At 38.6% G+C, this 18714-nt stretch overlaps 2 protein-coding genes across 3 annotated transcripts in view; one reads left to right on the plus strand and one right to left on the minus strand.

Moving 5' to 3' along the window:
* Nucleotides 1-3244, minus strand: part of rc3h1b (ring finger and CCCH-type domains 1b) — a 26745-nt gene extending 23501 nt beyond the window's left edge. The window contains 4 exon segments of the mRNA XM_048162223.1: nucleotides 705-719; nucleotides 722-824; nucleotides 918-1366; nucleotides 3079-3244. Coding sequence (XP_048018180.1) covers nucleotides 705-719; nucleotides 722-824; nucleotides 918-1148 — 349 coding nt within the window. The 5' untranslated portion in view covers nucleotides 1149-1366; nucleotides 3079-3244.
* si:ch211-13f8.1 (uncharacterized protein KIAA1614) lies at nucleotides 2553-18123 on the plus strand. 2 transcript variants are annotated; one of them, XM_048162224.1, is made up of 11 exons: nucleotides 2553-2658; nucleotides 5230-5331; nucleotides 5874-6848; nucleotides 7540-7609; nucleotides 7971-8111; nucleotides 10177-11378; nucleotides 11669-11855; nucleotides 13942-14161; nucleotides 15134-15255; nucleotides 17385-17557; nucleotides 17670-18123. In XM_048162224.1, exons 3-11 carry the CDS (start codon nucleotides 5891-5893, stop codon nucleotides 17861-17863), a joined length of 3267 nt encoding a protein of 1088 aa, XP_048018181.1. In that variant the 5' UTR covers nucleotides 2553-2658; nucleotides 5230-5331; nucleotides 5874-5890; the 3' UTR covers nucleotides 17864-18123. The 2 variants fall into 2 exon arrangements, with proteins under 2 accessions (XP_048018181.1, XP_048018183.1); XM_048162226.1 differs by lacking the exon at nucleotides 2553-2658 and having other exon boundaries at nucleotides 4048-5331; nucleotides 11735-11855.
* Nucleotides 18124-18714: the final 591 nt, after the last annotated feature.

Below are 18714 nucleotides of genomic sequence, written 5' to 3' on the forward strand. Positions count from 1 at the left end.
GAACAAAACTTGTAGTGCACCTGTCATTCAATAATAGCAATAAGCTTTGTTTCTTTTGATATGCTTTGCAATTCTGCCAGTTTTATGGCAGCAATGTAAACGAACCTCTCAAGATCCAGAAAGGTACTAAAGACGTATTTAAAACAGTTCATCTCAGTACCTTAATATTATAAAGCGAGAATACTTTTTGTAAAATAATGACTTTTCAACAATATCTAGTGGTGGGCGATTTCAAAACACTGCTTCATGAAACTTCGAAGTTTTACGAATCTGTGGTTCAGAGCGCTAAAGTCACGTGATTTCAGTAAACGAGACTTTGTTTACGCGATCCGAACCACTGATTCAAAACAAAAGATTCGGAAAGCTTCGAAGCAGTGTTTTGAAATCGGCCCTCACTAGATATTGTTGAAAAGTCATTATTTTGTTTTATTGGCGCGCAAAAAGTATTCTCGTCGGTTCAGTGACACTGCTGGCAATAGAGGCCTCACTGAGCCATCGGATTTCATCAAAAATATCTTAATTTGTGTTCCAAAGATCTTACGGGTGTGGAACGACATGAAGGTGAGTGATTAATGACAGAATTTTCATTTTTGGTGAACTAACCTTTAAATAAACGTTATTTTAGATTTGAATTTTCAACTAAATGAAAACTTTATTTTTGGTGCATCACTACTTTAAAGAGCACATGAGAGCATGTCAGGTACCTCGTGCACTGCTGAGGGTTTGAGGTAGAGGGCCAGCTCCTCAACGCACTGCCGAGCCTCATCATAATGCTTGGTGTCCTCTGGACACGTAATGAGTGCCACAGGTTGCTGTTTGGGCACCTGAGACAAAAAGACAAATTAAATGAAGCACACAGTGAGAGATCTGAAACACTGCGATTACACTGCATGGTAAATGCGATTAAAATGCCTCACCTGACCCCCGACCAGCTGTAGCAGGGCAGAGTTGACGGGCAGCTGCTCGATGTCAGTGTTGATGGCTGTCTGGTCAAAGGGACAAGCCTTGCGGTGCAGCTTGTTGAGGCACATCTTGCAAACAGTGTGGCCGCAACCCAGACTGATGGGCCGGCGCACCGTCTCCTCGAACGTCTGGGTGCATATGGGGCACAGTAAAAACTCTGTCCATTGTGGAGCTTGTACAGGCATTGTAGCAAGGTTGTTCTACATGTAAACAAGGGTGGTGGGGGATCTCCTGGGTGTGCGTGTGGGTGTATGTGTGATTGGGTGTGTCATTTAACAAAAAGGAAATAATAGATGGAAAAAAATGAAAGATTCCACTGGAATCAAAAAATCTTCTGAACACAGGAGTTCTTAAATAAGTTCACACGTCCCGGGTGATCATCACATGGTGTGAAACCTGAAACCTGGAACAAAAGAGATGCCATTGATGATTAATATTATAAATATGGAAATTACGAAACAATATTTGATACACTGCCATGATGATACACATTAACCAACACAATTATGCTGCGAAATACAGTAACCAACTGGCTTATTGAAGATCAACCATGTCTGGTTGCTACTTAAAGGAGAAAACTAAAAACAAGACAAGTTTAAACATTTATTGCTACTTTGCTTCCTTAACTTGTCATCTTTCAGACTGGTGGAAATAAAACATCCAAAATTTAAGCATTTATTACACTGTATCTAATTGCATCTGCAGACATTTCAAAGTCGTTTAATCAAAATGAGTTTTTCCTCATGCACAGAGTCTGAAATCTCCACTTCATATACGCTAAACTTTAAAGTTTTATTCCTATCTATATTCTGAAGGTTTTTACAGAGGGGGTTATTCATATATAATTTGCCAAATTTATATAACATTTTATTCCTAAAAACATGGTGGAAATGTACTTTTGTCTATCATACAGAGTAATAAAAAGATGAAATCCAATATCCCCTCTGTAAAAATATTTAAATCTAACAGGAGAACAAAACGGAACAGTTTTGAACCTGGCTTTAGCAGATGTTCAGATGTGTGTTCTGGACATGTATGCAAATTAGTGAATATTTAATTACATAACGCCGCATATTTAAACAACATTTAAAAAAAAATGTAATACAAAAAAGTTATATTAAAGTACTGTGATTAATCGGTTGGGGAAGTATGGTGATATCTATTAGTTAAAATAGTTACACTATTCATCTGTGGTGTCTTGCCTTAAATACACAGGTAACCGCAGCTAACTCGTCTGTCAGCAAACTTAATTTCAAATAGTTTAAGCAATTTTGAACGTATAAGCATTAACGTTACATGAACTCGTTTGATAACCACGTATTAAAATTTACCTGCCATAAATAAGACAAACTGATAAACAGTTTAATTTTGTGTTCTCCACAGTCCATCTCCATTAGCTATCAAGCTAACACATTATACACTGGCTCCTGTGTCTATCTGGGCTGAATACGCTAGCAGCAAATACACACTTTTACTTTCTAACAGTTGTTGTGGGCATAGATAAAGAGTTAAACAGACTCCAAGCTGTGCTGAGATGAGACTGAGACGGAGGGTAAAGGCGAAATATACGATGTGTTTAAGCTAAACCACAAGAGATCCCGCGATTATGTAACACAGCACCCGCTGAACCTGACCAAAACACTCGATTGTTATCCATACCGCTGTCAAAACACTGCAGCGGAAACATGACATGTGGTAAGAAGAGATGCAAATACACAATCACGTGGATTACTGTAAACAGCTATTTTAGTCAGCGGAGGCCCGTGTAAACACAGCATTCAGTTTAGCAACCTAAGCTAATAAGCTACTCCGGCTAGCGAAATTGCTATTTTAATCTAATACACAACTGAAATCAAATTTACTGGCAAAGACAGCGCCAAAAACTACATACTGCACAAACTAACCACGAATTAAGCCCCAATGCTGGCTGAAAAGACGAAAAATAGCTCAAGCAGAACCTACACAAGGCTAGCCGGGCGGCTAAATGCTGCAAACGTGCTATCAGATTAGCCGTTAGCCAGCCGTGTGCGGTCCACACCCAGAAACCAACACATAATGCACGCAAGATGCGCTATTCTGCATCCCACAGGCGCAAGACAACAAATGCACACTCACTCGCTCATTCTTACTGAGTATCAGCTATCTTCATCTTTTCTTAAGAAAACGCTTGATTATTTCCTCGGTCGCCATATCGCCCGTTATAACGGGTTGCCGAAGTAGTTCGGGAGTTCCTCGCGCTAAACTACCGCCAGAGGCAGCGCTCGAGTTCAACGAGAAAGAGAAGAAACTGGTGCGTGCCGGGGCGCCCCCTCTGGTTGAGCAGCGCGCTGCATCGAGCTCATTGTGAACAGACCACACGAAACCTCATTTTCACCACAAACACAAAATAAAACCATGCACTGGTAAATCGTAATTATGTCATAAGAATATAATCATTACATAAAAGTAATAATTATAATAAAAGTCACAATTATGACAAACTACGTCATAATTACGACATAAAAGGCATATTTATGAGAAATAAGTCAAAATTATGTCATAAAAAGATGAATTTGTGACAAATGACGAGATTACGAGATACTAAGTCATATTTATCAGATAAAAAGTTGTAATTTTGACATTAAAAAAAACAGTAAAAAAAAGTATAGGTATAATGAAAATATCTAACATGGCTACTAAGTCATAATTATGACAAAAGTTAAATTATGACATAAATTAGTCATTATAAGATAAAAGTTGAAATTATGACAGAGAGTACAAAATGATCACATAAACAGATGAAATCATGGCATACTAAGTCACAATTATGATAAAAGAAAGATAAAATTGCGGCATAGCCTACAAAGTCATTTATAAGATGAAAAGTGGAAATTGTGACATAAAAACTCGAAATTATGACATATAGTTCACAATTATGAAATTACAACATGAAAGGTCAAAATAACATTTTATGTATTATGTCTTTTGTTAACTTAATTATGACTTTCTAATGGCTTTTTAAAAAAAAAAAAAAGTAAAAGTCAAAATTTTTACAGTCCTAATTAGGACATTAAAATATTATATAATATAAATATATCTAATTGGGAAAGACTAAGTCATAATTATGACAAAAACTATGAGAGATGACAGTAAAAGATTCTGACATAAAAAGTTAAAATTGGCATAAAAATCTTATATTTGTTTTACTTGTTTTACTGTCATCATTTTTTTTTATATTTATGATTTACCAAAGCATGCATTTTATCCCCTTGTGTGGCAGAAATGGGCTTCCATATGAATATGCACAGTAACAAAACATACTATAAAGATTCACTGTGAAATCCACACCAGTGAAATTCTTCATCGTTTTTTTGTTTGTTTTTGTTTTGTTTTTGATTTTTTTGTTGTTTTTAAATCATCATAGTTTCACTTTCCACACTTTTTCACATGGGTTCAGTTCAGACGTAACAGGATACAGTTGTAACACTTTTTCCTTCTCTCAAATGTCATTAGCTGAGAGAGGAGGAAATATTTTATCAGAAAAAAACCCCACACTTCATCTTTAAGTAATATGCAGCACAGCTTCCCCTTTACGTGCATGATTACGTTATAATAAGTTCTAGTCTTCTTTAAAAAAATGTCTATAATCTTCTGTGATTAAAATATGTTCGGTCCACAGAATGCTACTTTTATATCAATAGATTCTTGATTCTTGTTTTTATGGCATATGTAGTATAAATGGGGTAAGAAGGGGTGTATATAGGCATATGCCTTCATAAGTGAGTTGTGTGTCTGTGTGTTGTACATAAAAATGAAATAGATCCTCATGGATATTATGATTATAAAACAATCCTCTAGTACGTATTATTTTTGTTGTTATATTTTTCAACACTGCAAGTTTTCAAGGTTCAGTTAGATTATCTTTTTGCACAACTGCAATCAATAGCATCTCTCAAAATACTTGTTCTGTCACACGCAACCTACTGAGAGCACTTTTTAAATACTGTTTCTGTGAATTGTACCAACTTATGCAATGAAATGCTACAGTTGACATCAAAGGAATTAAAGTACGCATTTATTTTCCATTTTTGTCTAATCCGTCTGATTTCTGCGGGGATTAACAGACCAATCATGAATATTGAGCGAGCGCTCATAGGTTAGAGATGGAATCTACCACCAGCGGATGCGCAGTGATAGGTGCTGGTGACAGCTGAACGAAGAGGAGCATCATGGGAGTAATTCCTCATTTCAGCTGGTGACATTTGTTCTTGTTTTTGGCCATTCAAGTATTAAAGGAGAGGCGAGGATGATTCTGCATGTTTTGCGATTTATTCAACTGAACCTGTGAACTGTAACAGACTCAAATGGACCATCAGTGAAAGGATTAAGGTAAGATGTTATACAATATTATATAATGCCATCTAATAATGAAATGACATGTATAATATTAAATAATAATAAATATATTGATTTTTATTATTCTCCATCAAGTTTGTATTTCTACAAATAAACAATGTTTAATAAATTTTATTTACCTGTATATTTATCTGTATCATGGTTTACCTTAGCTTATGCAGAAATGTCCTACTTCTTATAACTTCATTTTAGGTATACATACATTCCGAAGATCTGGCCATGTATAATTACAATTCATAAAACAGATCACTTATCTTTTAAGAACCGATAAGTCTGTACCAATGAATTCACTATGCATCCATTATGATATTTGTCATCTTTAAGAACCTTGTCATGGAATCATTTTAGACTGCTTGATGTTGGTAATCTAATGCAAACTCTTACATAGTATGTTGTGCGTAAGAGGGATTCTATCATATTTAATCTACTAACATGGAATCCCCGAACAGCAGCTCTACAAAACCTTCTGCTTTATCTTGTTTAAATTTGAGTGTCTGGCATTTTTCTCTTTGAAGTATCCCTTAACTGCCAAATGGAGGAGGACACAGAAGATCTCTCTGGGACACAACCACTAATGAGTGTTGCAGAGCTACCTGATGACCCTCAAAGTGGACCCTCCACTGACCTACTGAAATCCAAAGCATCTTTCCCCTCCTGCTCCCCTCCTGCCGGTTCAGCAGTTTCTGCCCTGCAATCCAAAGTCAAAGCAGTGTCCCAGAGAAAGTTAAAGGGGGCGGAGAGAGATGATCTGTTACCTGAGAATTCCACAGAAGAGTCAGTGAAGAAAACCCAAGACGATGAAGTGCTGTCTCCTTGTCAAACAGAATACTCTGAGCAGAGCAATAAGTCAAGCACTGGTGATGAAGAAGTACTGGAACCCAATTCTGGGATGCAAGGAGAAAAGGAGACTTGCGGCAAAAGTGGGAAAGACAGCCCATCTCAAGGTGTGCCAAAAATGTCCCGTGGTCTTTGTGAAGGGTCTAGCCTGGAGAACATTGCAGTGGGTGGTGCTGGTGAACCTCAAGGGGACATTTCAACAAAGTCAATGACATCTTCTCCCAGGCACTGGGCTCCTCCCAAGGGCTTTTGGCGAGTGGCACGACCAGAGACGCTACTTCTTAAATCAGAGAGTTCCTCCACACTGGCAACTACAAAAGATGTAACACCCACAATTGAAGAGGGCCCAAAACGGAAGCCAAAGCTAAAAACTGTGGGTGCAGTTGTTCACAAGGAGCTGCAAAGGTCTGACAGCTTGGAAAGTGCTTTTCATAGGTGTCTCCAGAAGGAGATTGGAGCAGCAGATCCAGTTGGTGGGCTGTGGAGGGCAGACAGTTGGGAGACTGTGTGCTCCAGAGGAGGGTCTTTGTCTATTGGAGAGAAAGTCGAGATAAACAAGACATACCTGAACCGATACCAAGTTGAAGCCATTGAGATTACAACTTCCATGCGTCCAGAGGGACAGTATCAACCACCAAAGGAGCCGCACAGAGGTAAGACCTTTGCTCAAAGGGGTAGTGCACTCAAAAATGAAAATTCTGTCATCATTTACTCAACCTCATTTCATAACTTTCTTTCTTATGTGGAACACACTAGAAGATATTTTGAAAAATGTCCAAAGCTGTTTGGATTCTAACGTTCTTCAGAATATCTTCTTTTGGGTTCCGTTAATTGCCTTGTGCAGTTTTTCACTGTATTTATGATTTAACCAACATTAGACACCCGAGGGTCACTGAGCCAAAACTCACAGCAGGGAGGTTAGTATGATCTCTCAGAACAGATGTGCCTGCCTGTCACCGTAATTACAGATGTGGGGGAAGGGTTTGGGAGAGAGTGGAGCAGTGGAGATAATAGTGTTTTAATACCGTACGACGTAGAGATAGGCTGAAATCTGCCAGCTTGGTTTTCCGGAGTGTTGTATAACAGCAGACTGAGCTCTTCTGACTCAGAAGGCTATACAGGATAATGGTTCAGTGTGTTTGTACAGTTCTTCCACTTGCACATAGCACCCTTATGTTGAAAATGAGAAATAATGTGATATTGAGTACGGTCTTGTGACGGATGACCAAAATTATATTTGTTTGCAAAGTAATACTTATTGAAATTATATCACGTATCAGCTGGGTCTTTGAAACCTGCATGCTGGAGTTCATTATTTTACAGCATTATGTGTTTTTTAAACAGATTTACCTGCCTACAAAATTGATGATTGGGACTCAGCAATTATCACAAAGGAGCCTGTGTTTAACTATAAGTAAGTGACATTGTCCTCAATCAAACACATCTTTAAGTATAATTGTTCATTTGCACTTAGTTGTGGCAGAACACAAATCCATGTGAAAGACACACATCTTGTCATTTTAAGATTAAGGCATGCACATAACATGCCCATGATAGAGATTATATAAGAGATTATTATGCGCTTCTGACATTCTGTATGTTTATTTCTGATTGGTGGAAAGTATGGTGAATGATAAACAATTTTGACATTCTAATGTTCAATATTGTACATGTACATGGAAATCACAGGTTGTAAACCTTTTGTAGGTTAGGATGACCTTTTAGACATTTGCTCAGGAGAGTGTAAAACTCCTTTTTTGTTTTGTTTTGTACAGACCTTTGATCACCACCACTGAAGTAACTCTCAGTCCACGTCATGAACAAGCAAAGCGTCTGTTAGAAAGAGCTCGATTCAAAGCACGTTCTCAAAACCCTAAGAGTGAAACCCCCACCTGTCTTGGTCAAAGAGAAGGCCTGTAAGTCACCTCAAGATGTTTAATTACCTTTTGTTGTCCAACATCATGGTTGTCTTTTACAGTCATATATTAATTGTACAAACCCGATTCCAAAAAAGTTGGGACACTGTACAAATTGTGAATAAAAACAGAATGCACTGATGTGGAAGTTTCAAATTTCAATATTTTATTCAGAATACAACATAGATGATATATCAAATGTTTAAACTGAGAAAATGTATAATTTTAAGGGAAAGATAAGTTGATTTTAAATTTCATGGCATCAACACATCTCAAAAAAGTTGGGACAAGGCCATGTTTACCATTGTGTGGCATCCCCTCTTCTTTTTATAACAGTCTGCAAACGTCTGGGGACTGAGGAGACAAGTTGCTCAAGTTTAGGAATAGGAATGTTGTCCCATTCTTGTCTAATACAGGCTTCTAGTTGCTCAACTGTCTTAGGTCTTCTTTGTCATATCTTCCTCTTTATGATGCACCAAATGTTTTTCAATGGGTGAAAGATCTGGACTGCAGTCTGGCCATTTCAGTACCCGGATCCTTCTTCTACGCTGCCATGATGTTGTAATTGATGCAGTATGTGGTCTGGCGTTGTCATGTTGGAAAATGCAAGGTCTTCCCTGAAAGAGATGACATCTGGATGGGAGCATATGTTGTTCTAGAACTTGGATATACCTTTCAGCATTGATGGTGCCTTTCCAGATGTGTAAGCTGCCCATGCCACACGCACTCGTGCAACCCCATACCATCAGAGATGCAGGCTTCTGAACTGAGCGCTGATAACAGCTGATAACAACTTGGGTTGTCCTTGTCCTCTTTAGTCCGGATGACATGGTGCCCCAGTTTTCCAAAAAGAACTTCAAATTTTGATTCGTCTGACCACAGAACAGTTTTCCACTTTGCCACAGTCCATTTTAAATGAGCCTTGGCCCAGAGAAAACGGCTGCGCCTCTGGATCATTTTTAGATATGGCTTCTTTTTTGACCAATAGAGTTTTAGCCGGCAACAGCGAATGGCACGGTGGATTGTGTTCACCGACAGTGTTTTCTGGAAGTATTCCTGAGTCCATGTTGTGATTTCCATTACAGTAGCATTCCTGTATGTGTATGTGATCACGGGCATCCAGTATGGTTTTCCGGCCTTGACCCTTACGCACAAGGATTGTTCCAGATTCTCTGAATCTTTGGATGAAATTATGCACTGTAGATGATGATAACTTCAAACTCTTTGCAATTTTTCTCTGAGAAATTCCTTTCTAATATTGCTCCACTATTTTTCGCCGCAGCATTGGGGGAATTGGTGATCCTCTGCCCATCTTGACTTATGAGAGACACTGCCACTCTGAGAGGCTCTTTTTATACCCAATCATGTTGCCAATTGACCTAATAAGTTGCAAATTGGTCCTCCAGCTGTTCCTTATATGTACATTTAATGTTCTTATTTAATGTACATTTACATGCTTCTTATTGCTACCTGTCCCAACTTTTTTGGAATGTGTAGCTCTCATGAAATCCAAAATGAGCCAATATTTGGCATGACATTTCAAAATGTCTCACTTTCAACATTTGATATGTTATCTATATTCTATTGTGAATAAAATATAAGTTTATGAGATTTGTAAATTATTCCATTCCTTTTTTATTCACAATTTGTACAGTGTCCCAACTTTTTTGGAATCGGGTTTGTATTACTGTGAACAAACCAAAGCAATCCTTTCTAAAGTCATGACCCATTTCCTGTGATACACAGAAACATTCATTTAAGCAATTCATTCAGAGTTATGTTCTTGTGTTATATAATTACATATTCTGCATATAACACATATTTGGCAAGCATTTTTTTTATTAATCCTGTCATATTTGCTTGGAGCTCAAAATAAAGTTGATCAAAAGCCTTCATTGATGTTAATCTATTTAACTTCAAATCAATAATGAATTTGCTGTTTGTTTCCATTCAGGTTAGAAGGATAATTATGTAACATTATGCAGTGATGTAATAGAGATAATGATACAGATAGTGATTGCAGATGTCCAGGTGTTCTCTAAAAGCTCTTGTATCTGCTTTATAGGGAGCTTTTACCAATCAGTGTGTCCTCTACACTGCACAGTGCTGTTCTTGTCACGGCTCAAGAGGAAGTGACTTCACCTCTTCAGTCACCGGATGTCCGCGGAAGAAACCATGATCGTGGGGTGCGCTCCCGTAGGTATGGCCAGTCGCCCACAAGAGTACGTTTCGAGGATGAGTCAGAAAAGGAGGCTGAGCGACGATACCTGGAGCGGGTGCGTGAACGCGGGCCAGTGGTGGTTGAGAAATCGCACTCCAACCAACAGCTGAAGACAGATCCGGTGTACAATATCTCAGAGGAAAGCAGGGGGAAGGCAATAAACTGGGTAAACGTTGGTATCCCTGTGGCCATATTAACCAAAGAGGGAGAGTGTTTGGCTGCCATGGTGCCAAAGGACGAAATGCTCAGGACATGTGAAACCTGTGGAAGCATCTTGGGACCTGCACAGACCAAAGATTGTCCTTCCAAGGCGACACAGAGTATCGTAGACTCTCGGGAGAAGGCAGTCCCTCGGTGGGTCGGCCCTAACCAATCATGTCGCCGAACCATCCACCCGACCTTCACGGAAAGTATAACTTTTACTGGTGGCATCAGCCTGGCAGAAACTGTAGGGCGGGGAGGTGTAGGAGGTGCAGGTGAGAGCATGTCGGCTTTTGGGAAGCTTCGAAGAAGGAGCAGGAAAGGGGAAAGTAGAGTTGAAACCAGTAATGGTCCTTATGCTCGGAGTCAGGATCTATGGGCTCAGAGAAGGAACTCCAAAACCAGGTCAAGTCTGGAGGATAAAACTACTCGCTCTAAGGTTCTAAAGACGTCTGCTCAAGGCTCTACAGAAACCTCACCTGACCATGAGAATAAGGACCTATCCAGCAACGTCAGGGACTCTCCTCCCCACCTCCCCATCAAATCGGCTCTAAAATCAGGTTCGAAAAGCCGTCCAACAGGGCAACGGGTGGTCAAGCTAATGCCCTCAGTTCAGTACCGTTTAATTCACCTTGACCACAAACTGGATGGAGGCTCTCACCATGAAAACATACAACCTGAAGAGCACCTCAGTGTCACCCTCAGTGCCTCCCCTCAGGTTCATCCAGTTACATCAGGTCTGACGTCTTGCAACAGACCATCCTCTCTCAGGTATTCCTCATCTATGCTGACAACAGACCTTCAGGCTCTAACAATATGGGACTCTGCAGGCGACCCAGTCACTGGTAAGTTTACCTGAAATTAGATCTTAAATGATGAAATGTAGCATCCCTCTAGCCAACTCAAAATGACTTGTTCAGGATGTCGGGCCTACAATTTTTTTTTTTTGCTGAAACCTTAATGCTTTTCTTTTGGTGCTCTATCAACCATGTAAATTAAGTATACAATTGAAAATTGCCTGAAAAACAGTTAGTGAGATGCTGCCTCTAGATGAACAACAGGTTTACACATAACCTGATTCAGAACTGGTTTATTGATTCCTACTACAATATGGTTTGCATTTGTTGTGCATCAGGTCATGTGGTAAATGAGGGTGTCTGTATGGATCCCAGAAGCACTTGCACAGCTCCTGTTTCCTCAGATTGCCGCCCAGCTTTGAGACCTGTGGGTATGTCCAAGGCAGAGGACCTGAGGGCAGAACTACTGAGAGCAGAGCACCGAAAAGCTGAAATACATTGGGATGACAGTTTAGCTGTGTCTAGGTAAGTTACATCATAAGAGATCCCTTACTTGACACAATGTGTCAATCTTATCGATATAGAAAATTATAGATAATTGCATATTTTATGTTTACTTTGAACACAAAGGTTCCTAAAGAGGTCAAACTCTCCTGAAGGACTTTCCTTACAGTTACCTGTATGCTTTATAAATGGATGGGTTGAAAATAATTGGTAGCTCACTATGTGGTGTGACCACACTCGCAATGCAACCTTACCAAATCGCTTCTATTAGAATCAATGAAGTATCCGCTGTCTACACTGCAAGTGTGCAACTGCGGTTTTGTTGATTAGTACTTTACATATACATATTGATTAGTACTTTACTTTTATACATCAGTAGTCGCTTTACTCCCCTGATGTGAGGGGAAACATTAATAGTATTGGTAGTGGTGGTAGCATTGCATTGTGTTGCTCACTCTATAGATACATTCGCCGTTGTACACAGCCATCAACCCTAGAAGACATGAAATAAGTTAGTTTAACAGTGAAGATAAACAAATATTTTTTTTCTCCTAGGGGTCTTTCACATTTGCAGTTTAGTTTGAAGCAGGGAACAGTTTGAATGAAAACTTGGTAATGGGAAAGCTGTCATGTGGAGGTGGGAGTAGGAGGTTGTCTAAAGGCTGGAACACACCAAGCCGACGCCGACGAATTAGTGGCGACGAAAGCAGACTGTGGGGTTGGCTCACGTCGACAGCGTCTGGGTCCAAAGTTGCCCTGACACTCCAAACCAATGCTCGACAGCCGACGGCCAAGTAGCACGTCAGTTCTGCACCTGCGTAAGATGAAATGTCTTTCCGTACCAGCAGGTGGCAGTAGCTGAACAGCCAATCAGAATGATCAGATGGCCGACGAGCTCCGACACCGATTCAACAAGTCGAATCAGCTGAAAAAAGCCGACGAGGAACAAGTTCAGCCAACGGTGCGGAACACACTGAGAAAACTTAGTCGGTCGACGAACAAAACTGCCTGACGGCTTGGTGTGTTCCTGACTTAAGGATATGTTTACACGACAACAATGTACTAAAAACTGAAAAGTTTTTGCATTTTTGTAGTTTGCACAGAGATGATAGCGGTATCATTTTCAAAAACTTGCACAGGTGTTTTCTGTGAATGTGTGAGACTTCAGATTTATTAGCCGCTATAGGCAAATACTGAGAAGAATATCAAAGTGCAGTAAACTGTAAAACCGTTTGTGTTACAAACCAGTGTTTATAATTAAGACAATACATTAAAATAATATGGTAAGAAATACCAGTTTGCAATATCAAGCAGCTGTTTTGTATAGCTAAAAAGTAACTGGAAGCGAATGACACCTGAAGCCAGACACTTTCAAATTACAAATGACTGTGCCCAGTCTTACCTGAAAAATAAGGTGGATACAATACAGATTGTTTTAAAGCAACTTTAAAGTGCTAACAGGAAAATTATACATTTCGGTTGTTCAGCTGAAGTCAGTTCAGTGTTGATTCAAAAACCTTGGGAGAAACCAGGCTCAGTCGGGGGCCAGTTTTCCTCTGGCCAACGAACAAACACAATCTGATTATGATTCAGGCTGCATCATACATCAAAAATAAAACCTTTACTTCAATCAGTTAGATTCCCTCAGGAAGAAAACGTCCATTCACGATTCAGTTTGTCACATATAACCTACGGTTAGGTAGATGTGTGATGAGGTGCATTTGTTTCTACTATTAATGCCACTGCCACTAACCCAGAACCTGATTACATAAAAACTACCAACACTGTGTAACTAACCAAACAAAATGGCCCAACAGGCTGAACCCAGTGTTTGGGTATTTAAAAAAAAAAAGAAAAAGGGTGGAACTGCACTAGAATTTGTTTAAAAGTGGACTGAGACCCCTGAAAAAGTTGGTCTCGGTCTGTTTGGTGGGCACCAGGGTTCGGATGGCGGCATTCACACTTATTCAGTCTGTTTTGAACCAGACCTGCCAAGCATGAACACACTCTTAGCTTTGTGATGATAAATGCATTAGTTTACAAGATAAACTTGTAGTATAGTCATTTACAGCACTCATTAATTTTTTTCCACAACTTCTATGTGTAGGAGAACAGGGGAGCGAGAAGGGAGGCCTAAGTTATCCCTCCGTCGCTTTTTCTCAGCCATGGGACTGAACAGTATGGGTAAGCTGGTAAAGGGCAGCCGGTCTAACAGCATGGAGCACCTGTGTTCCCCCACTGCCCGCTACAGTTCTGCCTCTCCCAGTCCTACACACAGAGGCCTTGTCCCTCTGAAGAGGACCCCCTCTCTCCAGTCTCTCCACACAGTGAGTCCTCTTCTTTGTTAAAGAGTTAATCTAAATACAGTAGCACCCACCCTAGCAATATATTGAGAGATCATTTGGATTGTATCTCTGGCTTTGTTTAATGAAATTGAAAAACATACCATGTGGTTTGCTGACCATAATACATCTGCAGAATTATGTAACAACACACTTTGATCAGTCTGGTGGACTGAACAGAACAAACTAGGAGCAACTGCTTTTTATTTACGGATGCAAGTTGACATAAGATGCATGTTTACTGAATTTACATAAGGCAATTTGATTATGGAAAATATAAATATAGAATACTTAAGGATAATTGACCCTGACAGACGCCAACCAAGGGCAACAGACACGTTTATTGGGTTTTGTTGCCGTTGGTCGCTGCTTGTTTACATAGACTGAACGTGTTCAGTCTTGTTTGTTGAGTCATTTGTCAGGTCGTGGTTGTGGCATGTGTAACATAATAGAATGTTTATACATTTTTGTATATATTTATATATATTTATGCACCATGCTAGTATTTGATGTATTCTGATATGATTGTATTACAGTATTTTGATAATGCTTTAATTCAGCTTTGCCATTGCAGAAATAAAATGTATTTTAAAATATATTAAAGTAGAAAAGATCACAATTTTTTTTTTTTTTTTTTTTTTTTAAATAAATGCAGTCTTTGTGAGAATAAGAGACTTCCTCTTAAGAATAAGAAAATCCCCAAACTTTTGAACAGTAGAGTATTATTTATTATTATTTTTGAGATTCACTCTGTAATAAAAACAAAACAAGACATAATAACACCAAAAAAGTTGTTTGGGTGTATTAACATTTTAAACTATAATGTCCATGTAATGTCAGAGGTTTGAACATGTCAGTATAATCCAAGTTTATCAAATTAAAAAATAAATAAATAGTTGTGGCTATTTACATGTTTATTCAGTGTTTCAAAGCTTCAGTGTTTTTCTTTGCCATCAGGAGTCTCCTTTGGCTCAGTTACGTAAAGCATCTTCTGTCCAGAGTCTACAGTCCCCGAAGAGGAAGTTTGAACGTTCCACTATATTAGGAGAGATACCACTGCCATTGAGTTTGGCACCAAGGTGTGTAATATTAAATGTGATAAAGTCATACATTTAAAGTCATACATTTAGATTTAAAGTTGGCATGAAACAGAAGTTGCGATAGTCTTTTCTTCCCTATTGTGACATATATCAGAGTGAATGAGCGAATGTAACTTCATTTTGGGACTCTATTTTGTCCTTGGGGAATTGATTGGGTCATAGGAAGCTGGCATTGCTAATTAAACAGAGGCAGATCTGAATACCAGTTTGCTGTCAGTTGTGGAGAATATAGTCCCACACTACGCCAAGACATACATCATGAAGAGAACAGACGTTGTTTCAATGGTTTGTACGAATTATGATGTGCGCAAATCAATTATTTATAATAAGCACTGCAACATTCTGTAAAAAATGACAAAAAAAAGAAAGAAAAAAAAGAAAAAAAGAATTGTCAATTTTGATTTCATGTTGACTTTAAATACAGTGCACAGCATAAATGAGTACACCCCCTCAAATACATAAGATGTATTTTCTTTATGATCACTAATACAATTCATGGAAAGAACTAAAATGTATTAAACATATACATCATAAAAACTGAGAAATATATGTCATTAATAGCCATAAAATAAGTAAATTAGCCAATTTTGTTTAAATTAAGGATTGCAGAAATGAGTACACCCTAGATTTAATTCAACAAATGTATAATATTCTAGCACTTAGTATGCCCTCCATAATTTTGAATATACTCCTCTGACCCTTCTTGGCACGCAATGTACAAGTTCATGACAAATTGTCACATCTGTCCTGTTTAACTCCTGGATGATGAGCTCCTTAAATGCCCTGATCTTTAATGGGGAGTGTTGCTCAACTCGTCTCTACAGAATCCCCCACAGGTGCTCAAGAGTGTTAAGATTGAGTGCAATACATGTCCACAGAAGGTTTTTCACCTTGGGAGAATGCATATCCTCATTGTCATGTTGAAAAAATGCCCAACAATGCAGGGAATGAGGAAAGGGTCACATCTTGTGTTTCAAGTTTGTGTATTAAATTACACAGTGGTGTGGGAATTCATGACAACATTGATAAAGCACAACTCCCTCACACTTTCAGCACTCATACATCCCTATATAAGAGCTTTACTACCACTGAACTTTACTGTGGGAACCAGGCACTTCTCTGTACTCCTCCTCTAGCAACACCATAACATTTTTGATGCTGTTAGATCCAGAATGATTGATTTGATCTCATGAGACCAGAGTATTGATTCCCAGAATCTATATTTTGTAAATATGGGCTTTGGAAATGGCTAACTGACTTTATTGTGCTTTGGCTACAGTAGGAAGTTCCAGTGAGAACAACCATGCATGTCATTTCTGCAGGCTGCATCTTACTCTGTGAGATAAACAGTCACTCTTTTCATAACTTTTGCTGGCTCTGAGACACTTGGTATTTCTCCTGCTCTTTATCTAGCAAAAAAAAAAAAAAAAAAAAAAAAAAAAAATCCCTCATCACTAAATGAAAGCTTAAAATGAAGGCCTGATTATTTCAGGGGCATTGTTTTTGAATTTCAGTGTTACTTTTGCTATATTTTCACACTTAAAACAATGATTTGGTAATACTCTTGTACCACTGTCCTCTTTTGTGCTAAGAAATAAGTCTCCTGACAGTTCTCTCCCATTGTTGTCAGCATTAAGTCTGAGAATGATTCAGTGGGCTATATAACACTTTTAATTGTCAAGAGATTACTTCTCTGTAAATGTTTTGGTTCAACATATTTAACTGTTGATCAAACATTGCCTTAAACTTACACCAGAAAATGTTTTATTTTGTTTTATTTAGTAACTTTTAGGAGGGTGTACTCATTTTTGCTACACAATATTTTATCACCTTGATACAAAAATCTTATTTTCCTGAATAATTTTGACATACTTCTTTGGTAATTGATTAAGCAGACTTGCTGGAACATTATATCGCTAAAGAACCCTAACATGTCTTCTAAGTAATTGACTAATTGCTGATTTTCAGAAGTTTCAGAGGGGGTGTATTCATTTATGCTATGCACTGTACATAATTTATGCCTCAAATATATAAACTTTCTGATTCTGCTGTAAAACCATATTGGCCATGCCAAATTTCTGATTGGGCTGTTGATTTCTGTGTTTCAGGGAGCTTCAAAAGGAAGGGAGCCTGGAAGAGGCACTAGAGGATTCTCGAGGTCCACTAGGGCGGCTAGTGCAGGCCTTTCCTGATGGGACTTTACTGATAGAGCTTATCAGACCTCCCAACAACGGACCCTTTGGCTTTGTCATCTCTAGGGGTAAAGGAAGACCTGACTCAGGTTAGCCTCAGTTTCGCTTTGCCTCCATGACACTGGAAAAAACTCAAACCCTGTGCAATTTCTGAAATGATTTAAAAGTCTTTTATCAAAATCAATTATGCTGGTCTTATAGGTATATATGTGGAACGGGTTGGAGACAGTGCCACAGAGAACATCTACACTGGACTCCTGGGTGTTGGAGATGAGATTCTAGAAGTCAATGGAGAAATCATTGCTGGACTGACCCTAGATCAAGTTACACGCCTCATGACCCGTGATAGCAAAGCCCTGATCCGGATCCTTCCACGTTCCTGGATCAAGCACTGATGTAATTGAGAGGCAAAATACAGAGCATGGAGTTATGCAGATAAGACCAAAATAAAGGAAAGTTTACAAAGCACTGATTGAGATGACTTTTACATTGTATTGTTCTCCAGTCATGGGTTAAGAAATCTAAAATGGCTTTTGCAATGCTTTGTAAACAGAGCAATAAGAAATAAAAACATTTAAAACTTGGCCCCTGCTCTTTTTTTTTTTAAAGCTGCAGTCCGTAATTTTTGCCTCTTTGTCGCCATCTCTGTTTGAAACCTGCAATTGCAGTTACTTGAAGAATTATCATCTTTACGTGAGTTATGCATTGGCATGCCTCCTCAGCGCAGATGAAATGTTTGCTGTCAGTCACGGTGTGGATACTGTACTTCGGAATCACAGATTGAAGTCTTGGAAGTATGACCAAAATAAGAACTTTAATCAGCCACTTTTGTTCTGACAAACTGAGAAAAAAAGCATTACAATAAATCACGCTGCCAATGGTGATTAAATCTAATGATTGCTTAGCTCATATCACATTAAACCGTGCAATTTATTATTACTGTTATACTTTGGAGGGATGAATGATTGGGTGGATTGCTACCTTGAAAATGGAAGCAATATACAATAATAATAAGTACGTATATGCTGATACAAAATACCACAGTTTCTGTAGATAGCTTTCAACAAATTATCTGGATATTTGGCCATATAATAGTTTTGGTAAATGGATATTTCACCCAAAAGTATAAACTCAGTCATCATCTACACTGTGGAACACAAAAGAAGATATTTTGAAAAATGTTTGTAACCAAACAGCTTTGGTTATCATTGACTTCCACATTTTTCAAAATATCTTATTTTATGCT

Source organism: Megalobrama amblycephala, linkage group LG17 (genome assembly GCF_018812025.1).
Source record: "Megalobrama amblycephala isolate DHTTF-2021 linkage group LG17, ASM1881202v1, whole genome shotgun sequence".
Lineage (NCBI taxonomy): Eukaryota > Metazoa > Chordata > Actinopteri > Cypriniformes > Xenocyprididae > Megalobrama > Megalobrama amblycephala.

Coding starts and splice junctions, on each gene's coding strand:
- si:ch211-13f8.1 (XM_048162224.1), top strand. CDS start 5,891: ATGGAGGAGGACACAGAAGATCTCTCTGGGACACAACCACTAATGAGT. Junction 14,162..15,133: donor CTCTCCAGTCTCTCCACACA/GTGAGTCCTCTT, acceptor CTTTGCCATCAG/GAGTCTCCTTTGGCTCAGTT. Junction 15,256..17,384: donor CCATTGAGTTTGGCACCAAG/GTGTGTAATATT, acceptor TCTGTGTTTCAG/GGAGCTTCAAAAGGAAGGGA.